General features: G+C 35.9%; 1 protein-coding gene across 11 annotated transcripts in view; it reads right to left on the bottom strand.

Moving 5' to 3' along the window:
- The window catches only part of VMP1 (vacuole membrane protein 1), an 88,725-nt gene that overhangs the window by 15,624 nt on the left and 58,905 nt on the right, over positions 1-14,196 (bottom strand). For all 11 annotated transcript variants that reach the window (XM_073315210.2, XM_073315205.2, XM_073315213.2 and 8 more), the window contains 3 exons: positions 9,870-9,950; positions 4,650-4,766; positions 2,062-2,123 (listed from right to left, as the gene is read on the bottom strand). In XM_073315210.2, coding sequence (XP_073171311.1) covers positions 2,062-2,123; positions 4,650-4,766; positions 9,870-9,950 — 260 coding nt within the window. The remainder of the gene's footprint in view (positions 1-2,061; positions 2,124-4,649; positions 4,767-9,869; positions 9,951-14,196) is intronic.

The raw sequence follows: 14,196 nt of genomic DNA, 5'->3' as shown, positions 1-14,196 counted from the left end.
ACATCTCAGAACTACAAACTATCTCAAGTCAAACTAATGGAATAAATGTGTTTTAAAAGGTTAATGTTAATCATTGAGTATTCTCTTTGTACTTAATAATGATTAAGAACTTCTAATGCAAGCTATTGCTTAAGTGTTTTATATACTACTCTAGAGAGAAATTGATGAGGTAATGCTAGCAGACTGTGTTTGAGAAAAGTCAAGGATACTGGGACATTCCAAAAAACTTACTGTCTCCCAAGAACATTTTTGAATTCTGACATCAACTGTCTAATAAAAATCTGAATCCAGCAGAAATCTTGTGAATATGTTCAAAAGTAATTTGATGAAAAACTATCTCCAAGACAGATGAAGTAGGAAAAAACTAGCTTTGGCCCAAAGATTGCATTTGAGGAAGTCTTTGGAAATATACCTTACTCAGCAGTAGTGTTGATCAAAGATAAAAAGCAAATCAGCTTGGAGTGGCTAATGTCAAAAAGACAATGATTTCTAACCAGTAGCATTTTTTTTAAAGGAATATTAAAAACAAAACATTCATTTTGAAGTTTGTTACAATCCAGACTCCCAATGAAAAACTCAGGAAGCAATAAAATCAGATCTGTTCCATCAGTGAAGTGCCCAAGAATGTTGCATCAGACACTCCTATTTCTTTGTATAACATTACTACTTCAAGTTTACATATTTAAATAGCAATTATTTCCAGACACTCCTATCCAGAAACTCTTCTTGAGACTTTTTTTTTTAAACACCAAAAAAGTATTCAACTATAAGACAGCAAAGAGTGTCCTGGCTATCATCATGTGTCCTCAAAAATGAGTGAAAGTCCTTAAGGAGCAAGTAAAAACACATCTTCAGAATTGATTTTGAAATCAGATTGTTAACACCTAATGTATATCAGACATCAGATGAAATACTGTATTTAAACCACTGTTTGATAAAAATGAAAACCACCTCTTCTAATGTCAGAGCAGTCTGAACAATTTATTAAAAAAATTCTGCAACATTTGTCTTTGAGCACACAAATGTTTCTTGTGAACAGTTAAGCACAATTTAGTGATGCAATACTGGATGATTTGCACTAAGTCATGTATACCGAGACAAATGAACTGCATATTTTGTTTGTATTCAAGTAGTTTTATACACTGCTTAAGGCTGTGTATTGGGAGAGGCTGTGTTGGGAATGTATTTGTTAGATTGCCGATAAGGGATGTTCAGATTGACTTGGGCTCTTGAAATCATACAGCATTTTTGTCTGAATGGGTAAATCTCCCAAGTGACATGGTGAAATTCAATGCTTGATTAAATATACTTTTCAATCAGTATTAAATCCCATCATGCCAATACATTCTTACACTGTATTTTAAATTATCTTTTTTTTTTTTTAATCTGGGTATTACATGTGTTCTTGCTCTACTTCCCCTGACATTTAAATGAAATCTTAGCTTAAAACAAGTCTGAATCATTTCCTAAGAAACACACTAGTCTGGAAAAAGACAGGTATTTTCTCAAAATAGGAACAGTTTATCCCTGAACAGCTTGCAACTTTCTCTAATGAAAAAAGTTTCTTTGTAATAGAGAAGATTACAATGCTATGTCCAGGTTTTCATCCTAACATTTTAGAAGGTATTTCATATAATAAAATATATGGAATGTCTCTTCTAAGGGCCTCCACCTTTAGCTACATGTGAATACTATGTATTGTAAGTAGTGACAGTTCATTCATTTTCTGATAGGAGTCACAGTATATCATCACAGAAAGCCACCAGATTATACTGCAGAACTTGAGCTAGCAGTGTCACTAATTCATAATAAGAACGTGGTATGTACATACTGCATCTATCCAAACTGTTATGGTATCGCTTGAGGTAGTTGAAACCTTTGGGATAAGAAATGACAGCTCAGATAAAATCTAAACCAGCTTTGCAGGCCAAAATTTGCACTTCTTGAGAGTAAAGCACTGCCTCCTTTAGCAGAAAGTTGACTTTCAGCATACTAGACTGGACTCCTTAGTATTTTTCCACTCAAACTCTGAAGGTATTAGTCAGTTATAGAATTACTCACCCAATTAGGGACACCATCTGCTCCACTATATGTTTGCTGAATGTTATAATAACGAAAAGTTTCTGTAGGAAGGAAAACATCAGTTAGAGAAATGTTTAATCAGAAGGGAAGCAAGGACAATGGAGTACGACAACTTATGTTCCTTTCCAATTAAATGACTTCTTCTGCACTTACAGATAATTTTCCCTTAACTTTTCTTTGAGTATCATTGTTTTTCAATATCACCCTTTTCAATAAAAGAGGCAGAACAGAGAAGTGCTAGTTACTTTTAGACTGTTATTCTATTTCCTCATACATTTAATTTCTTGCAATGTTTTTCCAGCCTGTGTGCTAACCATTTCACATCCTCCCTAAACCTATATTCCCAGAAGCTCAAAGTCACTCAACTCCATCAGTGTTTTCATAGAAAAAAAACAAACACTCATCTCTGTGCAGAAAGACAAATTTATGTCCCCATTACAAACATACGTTTGGGTAGATAAAATTTCAAAATTACATGGAAGTGAAAGATAGTAAATCTTTTTGGTCCCAAGTCCTTATCCCCTAGAAGGGCAGTGTAAGGAACAAAGACCTACCAATTTAGGGACAAAATAAATGAGACCATGGGTATCCAAATTTGCCTTTGAAAATTAGACTATTTTTCCCTTTAGAGGCAGTGACCTGGTTGAGACAATTGTCCTAGATATTGAAAGTTAAAAATTTAAAATAAGAATGTATTTCAGTGACAGAAAGGTGACCTTAAGTAGATAAAATGCCCTACATGATAAACCCAAAGCCTTATGATAATTGTATCACTCTACTTGCTACAGTTAAAGTTCTGTTAATGTAGCCATTGTTAATCCCATTTTTGTCAGATTTGATAGCTTGCCCTTTTACAGAGTGTAGGTGAGATGATATATAGTGTTTATACAGTCTCCACTAAATCACTGTATGTATGATCTAATGAGAAGTGAATTAACTGGACTCTGAATAAGGAAATTAATAGAACTGTGTGAATTGATTCGATGGTCCAGATTAAAAGGGCCAATTAAATGCAACTATAAAATGGCAATGCTTATGGACCCATTGGCTTTCTCTCCAATCTTATTATAACTCTTTTTCCATGACCACTGCATTTCCTAAAATTCCAATTTACAGCAAGATCACTATCAAGTCCAGATTATTGCACAACAACTTGCTTGAAAGAAAACAGTACACAAAATGTAGTTCTAATAGCCAAACACATTTATGATGTAAAAGGGTTTACCAAGTAAGTGCACAAGGCACTGGGAGTATTTGTTGCTTTCACTATCCAGAATAGATCACTGGAAATTACACTGCAAAGCAATGGAGAATAGCCAACTCTCTCCAAATTAATTTCACTGTACAGATTAAAAAAAAATCTTGGGAATTACTTCACACAGATACTATTTTATTTTTAGGCTTTTCCAAGTCAGCATAAATAAATCTTAAATCTTAGTTAAATAAAAAATTCCAGGGAAGGCAAAAACGGCATTGAGCAAGTAAAAATGGCATTGACCAATGCAAGTCTTTTCACAATAAACTCACAATCATGATTTCTGACCCATGAATTGGCCTCCATTTTAAGACTATGCAAAGGAGGATAAAAAAAGGCAGAAAAAAATAAGGTGGAAGGAATACCCCTTTAACAGAGTCCTGGTCTGGGATGAGATCCTTTTGGTTGGGTGTATTGAAGAAGTAATCTCATGCAGCCACCCACTATCACTACTTTAATGAAGTGACAATAAAGATTTTCAAGCTATACAACTGTGGCCACTGCATTATTACTGGGGATGCTGAATCAAAAGACATTTGTTCTAGTGATTACAAAGCAGATGACATAGTTAGGGACACATCATATATTCAACTGTAGCATCATCAATAACTACAATGTAACTGAATACCATACCAATTTATCTTGCATTGAACAGAATGGTGAGTAGCTCCTCCAGTTACTTCAAAATTTTCAGAAGCGACCGGTGATTTTGGGTGCTCAACTTAACGCACAATGAAAGGACTTCATTTTCAGAAAATATTAAGTACCTGTTCACTGAAAATCAGACCTCTTTGAAGTGTCTCAATAACCAGTGACTTTTGAAAATCATGGCCAGTGTGTCCCAACACATGCCCCCAGGTTGGCTTCAGCAGAGACCAGGCATCAATGGGATGAAAGGACTGGGATTTTCTTTAAAACTTTAACTCAAGTGAAAGTGAACATTTAAAAATACTTCCTGACTGATAAACGCTCATTCCAGAGCTCTCTGAAAATGAACATGTGTGTGTTACCAAAAAGGCAAGTTCATTATGAGTATGAAGCCTTTTCCGTCTGATAAAAACCCTAGGTAAATAATTTGGCTAACCACCAATTTCCTGAGTGGTGTAGGCGGTGAGTTTATTAGTTTATAGCCATAGATTATTTAGTTGCCCAAGTTTTGAGTTCAGTAACCCTAACAGAACCTTTATTTTAAATCTGTTGCACCAAACGAATTTCCAATCACAGCTCACTGAAATACTGCAGAGATAATGGTGCAATTCTTACTTAAAAAAATCCTCCCCGGTGTTTTATAAGAGGTGTAACATGTACTTGCCTGGATGTGCATTTTAATGATTGCTTTCCCAATTAGGGTTGCACCAAAGAAGGTCCAAAAGGGAACCAGAAAGTGGCCACATGTTATCCCTGCCAGGTCAAACAGAGGATTTGGAATCTATGAAGTATAAGGGAAAGAAAAAAGAACCAGAACTCAACATTAAATTCACTTTAATTAATAATATCTCAAACTTTGAAAAATGAACTCCTCCCCCTCTCTCAAAACCATCCCCAAATCGTGCCTTAATACACACAAAAATGTTAATATTATAGCCCATAACTTAAATCGTTAAGCTTCAGCTAGACAATGTCCCAGACAATTCCACCCTGATAGCTATTCTTTTAATCTGAGGATAAAAGAGTAACAGACGTTTTCCATATGAAAAGCATAGAAAACACAGTGAGAAGCTTGAGTGATATATCAAATTCTCTCCCTGATAAGCACGTTGCTCATTGCACGTTGCTTGAGTCAGTGCTCAAAATGATCTGCAATGATTTCTATCTGAAAGGCATAAAACCCCTGGTATTTATAGTCATATGTACTCTGTTAAAAAGCAAAGATATTTCTTTAAAGAACAAAAGCATTTCATTAAAAATTAAAGGATTTCTTGAATTTTTATTTACTTTCAAGAACATTTTAGAGAAGGGATCATAATACCAAGAAAAGACCAACCGATTCCCAGACTTGACGCTTAACATTCAGTGCACACCATACTGCATCTGTCAGATACGAGTAAACACACAAGGATGTTTTGCTTACAGTAGCAGTGAATCACACTGCTATTTTCCCCACAGTATTTGCGCTTTCCCTGTTTTGTTACGAGAACAAATAAATATAGGCAAAGTAGATACTGAGAGAGCTATAAAAGTGACATTTAAAGATTTCAAGTTTTAATTTATATGGTTAACATTTAACAGGTTGTTACAGACTAGTAATTCCAAGTTTAATTAGAAGTTTCTATGAGCACCCACCACTTTCCTAGGAAGGCAAGACACATCAAATGGTATCCACTCATGCCCATCTTTGCTTAAGCTGCATCTTGACCACACTAATGACCATCTTACTTATAGAAGGCTACTAACTGGATTTACCTAGTCTAGAGATGTATTGCTCTCACAAAACAAGTTTACACTAGTTTATAAGGTGGGGTTTTTTTTTTAAATTACATTAGCCAATACATTGTAACTATTACATGAAAACAGGGCTGTCAATCGCAGTTAACACAAGCAATTAACGCAAAACAAATTAACTAGATTAAAAAAAGTCACAATTAATTGCAGTTTTAATCAACTGTTAATAATAGAATACCAATTTAAATTTATGATAGATATTTTTGGATGTTTTTCTACATTTTCAAATCTAAGGTGCCCCAAGTACTGCTATTCTCATAGCTGAAGTTGCGTACCTTAGATCGATTCCCCCCCCCCCCAGCGTAGACCAGGCCTTAGTGATTGGCTGAACAAGAAGTAGGACTGAGTGGACTTGTCAGCTCTAAAGTTTTACATGGTTTTGTTTTTGCATGCAGTTATGTAACAAAAACAAATTTTACATTTGTAGATTAGAACTGCAATTAATTGCGATTATTTCTTTTAATTGTTTGACAGCCTTACATGAAAACCATAGCATAGATGGGGCAAGTTGTATCTGAACATGCGTTAGCTAGGGGGAACCTAGGGTTTCTCTCAACCAGCTAACAACTGTTAAAATACAATTTGACCTGTCTACGTTAGGGTGTTAAAACAGGTTAGTTAAAATGTGTTAGCTAACATGTGCTGTCTTAACACGGGACGTCAGAAAAAGCAAACCACAGGATGTGAAATTCTCACTGGCCTAATGTAGGGATCTCTTAGGGCTGCTTTTGCTATTCAGTTCATAAACTGGAGAGCCCTCGAAGATCTAGACAAGCTATCTGGGCTCAAAGTAGTGGTAAAGGGCTAGTTAGTTGATAGGATGCCAAATAAATTGCTATTAATGGAATCCAATGGTGGGTAGTCCTTGGAGGTTAGGTAGGGATAGCGGATATCACAGGCTAGGTTAATCCTGCCATATAGCCTTGTCTTCACTAGGAAAATGTGTGTGTTTTAACATGCGTTAACTAACGTGTTAACATTCTAATACAGACAAGGTAATTTATAGTTTTAACACGTGTTAGCTGGATGAGGTTTATTCTATGGGTTAAAGCTACAGATTGCATTGTCCATACTAGGGTTACAAGTTAAAAAACAGGTTAAAAACATGCTTTTTTCCCCTAGTGAAGACTGTCAGACTCCCCAGGGTTTGCCCAACTGTGAGCATAGTCCTGTCCAACAACAGAATAACTTGGGAACACTGGGCAAATACTATTTATGGCCAAGTGGCTGCAGCTTCCTCAAAATAAGAGCTGCAGGAATTATCTTCAGGATAGTAGCAATGATTCATCTCAAATTGCCATTGAATAAAACTGTGGCTAATGAGCCCTGTTGGCTGAGCTTGTGAGGCTTTTGACACAAATATGGAATTGAGTGTGTCTCTAATGTGATAATTTTGGAACACTGCACAATGCCCCCCACCCCCATCTCAACTCTGCATATCTTCCCAATACAGTTTACAATGTCGAGACCCTGAATGACTTATCTCCCAGCCAGAAAACAAAAGTAGTAAGAATGATGGGGAGAAAAGGAGATGCACACAGAGCCCCTTGCATGTGGCAAGGTGAGGCAAGGGAGGAGAGACAGAGCCCCTGGCATGGGGAGATTCAGGGAGTCCCTGAAATAGAGAAGGATGAGAAGAGGGTACACAGGGAGTCTGTGGTGGGAATGAAAAAATGCAAGGAGTCTCTACTGTGCACAATGATTTGGTCAACAAAGCATGCCTCCCTTGAACTGTCCAATGTCTTCCTTGAAGCATTGCCCATGAGAAGTTTATAGCATGCTGTCTTCGTAATGTTTTCATAAGCAAAATTCAAAAATTACATTTTAAAAAGGAATTCATCCCTTAGCGTACACTAGAGTCACCCAGAACGTCCACATGCATGAAAACAAACCACATACTATTCAGCAGAAGCAGACTGAGCTGGTAGAAGCTAACTCACATTTAAGATACAATGCACCTGAGTTGGTATTACTGCATTACATTAAGAAAATGACTGAACATTAAGCAGAAGCATCATTAAGTAACATTCTCCCCCCAGGTTTACATATTCTCCTACTTTCCAGATATCCACATTTCACCCAATCCAACTGCTCTGATAAGTCATCTCTACCATTTTGAAATTGCTTTGTTTAATGAGAAAAACAGACAAATTAGTTTATTCAGTAATGTCTTACGAGATAGTGACTGCAGAATGATGCGTCAGACCTGACAATGGTGCAGTCTAAAGGCGTACTAATTTGAGAGATTTGAAGAGTATAATTCAGCTCAGTGATCTAGAGCTACACCAGGGATAGTAAATAGGTGGACTGCACAAAAAATCTGGACAGCCAGATCCCTTTGAATGGACCCCTAAATCTTTCTATTTATTTATGATTTTTTTTTTGTATTATTTTCTCTGGAGTCTGGCCCTTGACTATACCTGGATGAAGAAATGTGGACCCTGACAAAAAATAATTGACTCCCCTGACCTACACTCTGAACACTATAGAGTTCAAAAGCTTAACAAATGGGAAGGAGGTTGCCAGCTACAAGGTAATAAGGGTCATGCCAGGAACTGTAATCAGATTGATCTTTGCAAGTAAACATAAGGGCCCTAACTTTTACAAATTATTATTATTATTCGCCACCTCTAAAGTTCTGGAAGCTAATAAAGAAGCTAGGATCACAGGGGATGCAGAAGGATGGCAACAGGTCTCAACTGGAATATGCAATGCACCCCCAACAATAATCACATCTGTCAGCAACAGCAGGGAGAAAAAAAAATCCAGCTTCTAGTTTGCTTTCAGAGTGAATTTTAAGGTGCTGGATTAAAACCCTACAAGGTGTGAGACATTGCTACTTTTGCTTCCCCTGTGTAAGGGCACTACCAGAACCATTAGTGGAGGTGCTTGAACCAACAGCCCCCTGGTTTAGAGAACAGGAGGCTGCTAGAGGGCTGTGACTTTACAATTCACTCCCATTCCTTAGTCCATTTGCTCTCTCAGGCTCCTTAGGATAGGGTGAGCTGAAGGAATGTCTTGTGGACACATTTTGGGGAATCACTGTGGGTGACTATTTTAATCTGGTTGTGTTTTGTATGGGCAGTTTTATGTATTTGGGGGATGTTTCTATTCCTGCTTCTTGTACATCATGTAGAAGTGCAGAGAACTATTAGCACAGGGACATCTTCAGAAATGAAAACAAGGCTTTAACAGGACCTGTAGGTAGTGCCTGAACCAGCCATAACAAACCAGGATACAGGTTCTTTATGGCTAAACCCCCAGAAATCAGAACAGGTTCACTCTAGGGAACCAGGATAGGAGCAGCAGGCCTGCTAACTCCCTAATCACAGGACAGTGGGCAACATGGCACATGCTTGCATTAGACAAGACCTATACAGATTAATACAGAGTCTGCTGCCTGTTATGAAGCAGAAGTTTATGGGCATTTAACTTGCTTTTAAGAATACCTGTGTTTGTTCTGCTGAAAACTTCAATATGAGGCACACTAGACCATAAATCTTTCCAATTCTTAGGAAGCAGCAGCATCACAATATGCATCAGGTTTCACTGTAACAAGCTTTACCATATAACTAATCACTGCATCTTGTGGATAGCAACAAGCTATCCTGAAACTCATAAGAAAGCCCTGAGTTGTGGGTTGTTTGGGCTTTCTTAAATTTATTAAAAATCTTCCTTGAAAGAATGCATCTCCCTTGTTTTGTTCTCACTGCCTCATTAATCCAGCTCAGTTTTTAGTTTTTGATGAGAGCTGAGACATCAAGGAAACAAAACATTAAGCTCTTCGGGGCAGGGGCCATCTTTGTTCTGTGTTTATACACTGCCTAGCACAATGGGTTCTGGTCCATGACTGCAGCTCCTATGTGCTACCACAATTAATAATTACCACCGCCAACACTCCATTCCCCCACTATGGAGAACAGCTCTTGTTTGATGAACGTGAAGATTAAAATTGGGTTTCTAAAAACCAGACTAAGCCACGGACAATTTAGTATTATTTCACTGCAGGTAAGTAATAAATTCCAGACACATTATTCACATTTCTGTGACACTTCCCCGCCCACAAACTTTGTTATTGGAATGAGCTTACTGAAGCACAGGCCAAAATGCCAAAGAATCCAACCTTCTGCACCAGGCTCTGGACGGCCAGTTTAGCTCGGGAGGCAAAGTCCTGTAAACAAGGAAGCAGGGCATTAATAAGGATGAAAATTAAATGAAAGCATCTGTCTAAGCACCATACAGCATATAATTTCATATTCTCAAACCTGTCCTCTAGGGTTTGTATTTTACAAATGAGTAATTAGAGAGCTGTTAAGACAAGAAAGCAAATTTGACACGTCAGTGAACCAAACATTCATCATGTTTAGCCAAGTTGAAACAGTGGGGTGGGAGGAGGTATTGGTTCATATTCTCTGTGTATATATAAAGTCTGCTGCAGTTTCCACGATATGCATCTGATGAAGTGAGCTGTAGCTCACGAAAGCTTATGCTCTAATAAATTGGTTAGTCTCTAAGGTGCCACAAGTACTCCTTTTCTTTTTGCGAATACAGACTAACACGGCTGTTACTCTGAAACCTGAACATTTACAGTTACCTGTTTTTAGCTTTTCCTGCAGACATGACTCTTCCAAACTCTGTAACATGGGTAAAGATTACTCCATTACAGAATAATCCCTCCTAGTATATTTTCCCTTTCACACCCTTGAGTTGCTGCTGCCACTCCTGTACTACTCCTCATACACGCAGAAGAGGTTAATCCCTGCAAGGCTATCATCAATCTCTCACAAATGGTAGGGGGTACTTTTAGAAGGTGAGGTTAGCACACAGTATTTCCATAATACCTCACATCTCTACCACTATGGAAAGACACTCTCAAACCAGGGTCTCCAACAACATATGCTCCTGGTTGCTACAACAATTGAGATTCTGGGGCTCAATCAAAGTTAATGGCAACACTCTTACTGATGTTACTGGAGCTAGGATTTCACCCCTGAGATTTAAAAAGCAATGAAGAAGGTGATCATGTCAATGTTAAGCCTATATTCCCTCTGCATCAGAGCCATTCTAACTGCATGTAGCCTACACCCAAAATGTATTTCTGTGAACAGTGCCATAATGCATTTAAATGACTAAAGTCTATAAAAATGACAGTGATGAACAGTTCTGTTCTGTCTCCCACAAATGCCTTAATCTAAATGCTTTATCATTAATAAAAAGACAAGGTGGGTGAGGTAATATCTTATCAGATCAACTTCTGTTGATGAAAGACAAGCTTTTGAGCTATGCTACCTCACCCATCCTCTCTCTAATATTCTGGGACCAACATGGCTACAATTATCACTAATAAGACTGTAAAATACTGATTTCAGTCACTTAAAACACAATAGCTTTGTCATTTAATGTGCTGTTTACTTTCTGATTTTTAAAGTCAGAGAAACATTTGACATAAAAAACCTTAGAGTGTCTGTCGCTTTATCTAATAGACAATAAAATGGCTATTTTAAAATCAAAGGTACTATAAAATGTAATCCCACAGAGGTAAATGAATTCCATCTAAATTTAGGAAGTAAAACAGAAACCTGCTGGAATATACAACTGTTGTTCAAATTAAAACGGGTCTGTTTAAGTGGATCCATGTTCAAAGACATCTATTCAGGCTTAGAACAAACTGTATAATATAAAATGGGAATACTTTGATATTAGGGTGCTTAAAATTGGGGGAGTTCTCATTAATAAAATAATTTGATTCTGTCAAAAGTAAGATATTACATATGTTTTTATATTAAGTTACAAAGATTGTTAGACACAACCTCCTTTCATAGCAAGCATCTTGCCTAACAATCTGATTATTAAATATACCCCTTGCCCCTTTTCATGGCTAGATATGCTAATATAATTCAACCTTATTCTCATTATTATAACAGAACCTTTGGAACGGCAAGCTAACACATATGAACAGAAAATATTTTTCATGAATAATAGCAAGCAGATGGATGCGATTCACGGGTGCACACATTTTTGAAGTAAAAAAAATTAAATATTTAAGCAACTTAATATTTATTCCACGTACTGGTCACCTTTGTTATAAAGACCTTTTCTATAACATTGTATCTTTACTCCAAATTACAGTAAAATAAAACCCATTCATTATGGCACTTTTTAACCAACAAATTTGGAGGATCCTTAGTAATTTACTGAATTCTTTGGGTTGGAATGGTAATTTTAGGTTTAAAGATACCTGCGTGACTGTGAAAAGCTTATTGTTCTAACATAAGTGTTTTTCTGTGTAAACACAATTATGTCACCTTTAAAATCCATACAACAACTGTACTTAATGTGGGTTTTATACTTTGAGAAAAGTTCTCCATTTATAAATTCTATTCTTGTAGAAAGAGTGATCATTGAAATTTTCTGTTTTAAACTACTGTTTTTAGAACACTTCCAAATTAGGACTAGCAAAAATTAAAACAAATACTATAAATTAAAGAAAATAGAAAAACAAAAAAGTGGGATTTTTATACCTCTCATAATGGGGCATTTAGTGTTTATGTGGATTTTTTTTAAATGTGCCCACCCGATACTCTATTTTAGGATACGTTAGTGGGAAATTTTGCTATATTAATAGTAATAACATCTCTTATATAGCATCTCATAACCCACTATCTACACAGTCTATTGACAAATAAAATACGATAAAATAGTTATATTTAAAACTCCTTCCAATTTGTTTTCTACTTTAAGTTTACAGGCTATTGAAACCACAAGTAGGTTACAAACAAGTGCCCGTTCCTGCTCCTGTTTAAATCTTAAGACTCCCAGTGACTTCACTGGGACTAACAATTTAAATTTGGGAAAGTATCTATAAATATTGCATATTTTTACTTTCTCATCTTTATGCTTTGAACTCTCTTCCCAAGAAAAAAAAGAGTCTGAGAAGAAGCAGTTTATTATACTAAATGATATGGAAATGCATATTTGAAACATTTCATGGTACCATCTTGCCTTTTAGATAAATAGAGAAACTACTGCAAGATTATCAATGCTTTCCACCATTTTATCTTCTATTTTTGCATTTATAAGAAATTATGTTAAGGGGTTTTGTGTTACCAGACTTTCTGGATAAAGCAACCAGGGAAATTCTAGGCATTAAAGAAAGCAGCATGTTATGCAATAATTACAAAAATATACCTACATTTTAGTCACCAGTTAAAAGTTGTGGCTGTAAATAACAACTGATCTATGGAGTAGGATAGACCAAAACTTTTCATATGTCAAACACGTTGCTCTTGATTAGTCTGGGTGGCTGCTTCTCATACTAAAATTTCTTCAAAATTATTTCTGAATTGAAAACAAGTATGAAACAGTTTAATGTATAAGCACTTGTAAGAGAAGTGACACATGTAAGGATCTCATTTGCTCAGTACACACACAATTTCCACTAAGGTTAATGTGAGTTAGGCGTGAGCAGATAGGAAGTGAGACCCTTTTAAAATTTCACTATGATCACACAGCCACCAACAAAAGTCATTAAGTGCAACACAAATTAAGGAAAAAACAGCCATTCCAATGGCCTAATGAAGAACAACGTGGAAATACTGTTTTAAAAGCGTATCTGCTGTCAATTTTATTTATGTTGGAAAAAGCTTATTAAAGTATTGTTAAAAAAGGCAATTTTACTTTAAAAGAGGAATTTACATCTTTGTTGAAAGGATAAACTAAAGAAAATGCTGCCATCTGCATAGGAATTTCATAAGATGCTGCTCTAGGTATTTAACAATATTGGATATGATCATGACACTTTCAGTTCCTATTTTGCCAACTGTTTCACAATGTTCATGGAATTAAAGTGACATTTGCACTTTAAACCTATTAAAGTTTTTACAAAGTATTGTATTAAACTAGATTTAATATATCTTTAAAATAATTTTATAAGACATTAAAATCCAGTTACTCAAACAGGTATGTGCTATATTACAACAGAAGTAGATTGCATGTAATTTTTACTATTATATGTTTATGAGTTAGAATTTGAAACAAACCCTCTCGCAAAAAAGCTGTGAGGTAACATTTAGCAAAACATTTAAAGAACATAATTATAATACAACTGAATTACAGATAGATTTTGAGTCTCTGTTAAGTAGCATAAACATAAATTAACATTTTACTTTAATTTTTTTTAAAAAGTAAATGGTCATGCTTTAATGATGTTTGTAATCTGATACAATCACCTACAATCAACAAGTGAACAGTCTGACTTAAATTAAAATATTTTCTTCCAGAGAGGAACAAACATTTTCCATTTCAGAAAGCGTGATTTACAAAAATTAAGGACAATTGTAAAAAGCTCATTTTATTCTTCTTTTAAAGCCTTTTTTCAGTAGTAACTGTAAAATATTCCATGTTATAGACAACTTTAG

Source organism: Lepidochelys kempii, chromosome 17 (genome assembly GCF_965140285.1).
Source record: "Lepidochelys kempii isolate rLepKem1 chromosome 17, rLepKem1.hap1, whole genome shotgun sequence".
Taxonomy (NCBI): domain Eukaryota; kingdom Metazoa; phylum Chordata; order Testudines; family Cheloniidae; genus Lepidochelys; species Lepidochelys kempii.
Note: the sequence above shows the minus strand (reverse complement) of the source record. Positions and strands in the feature narration are given on the sequence as shown.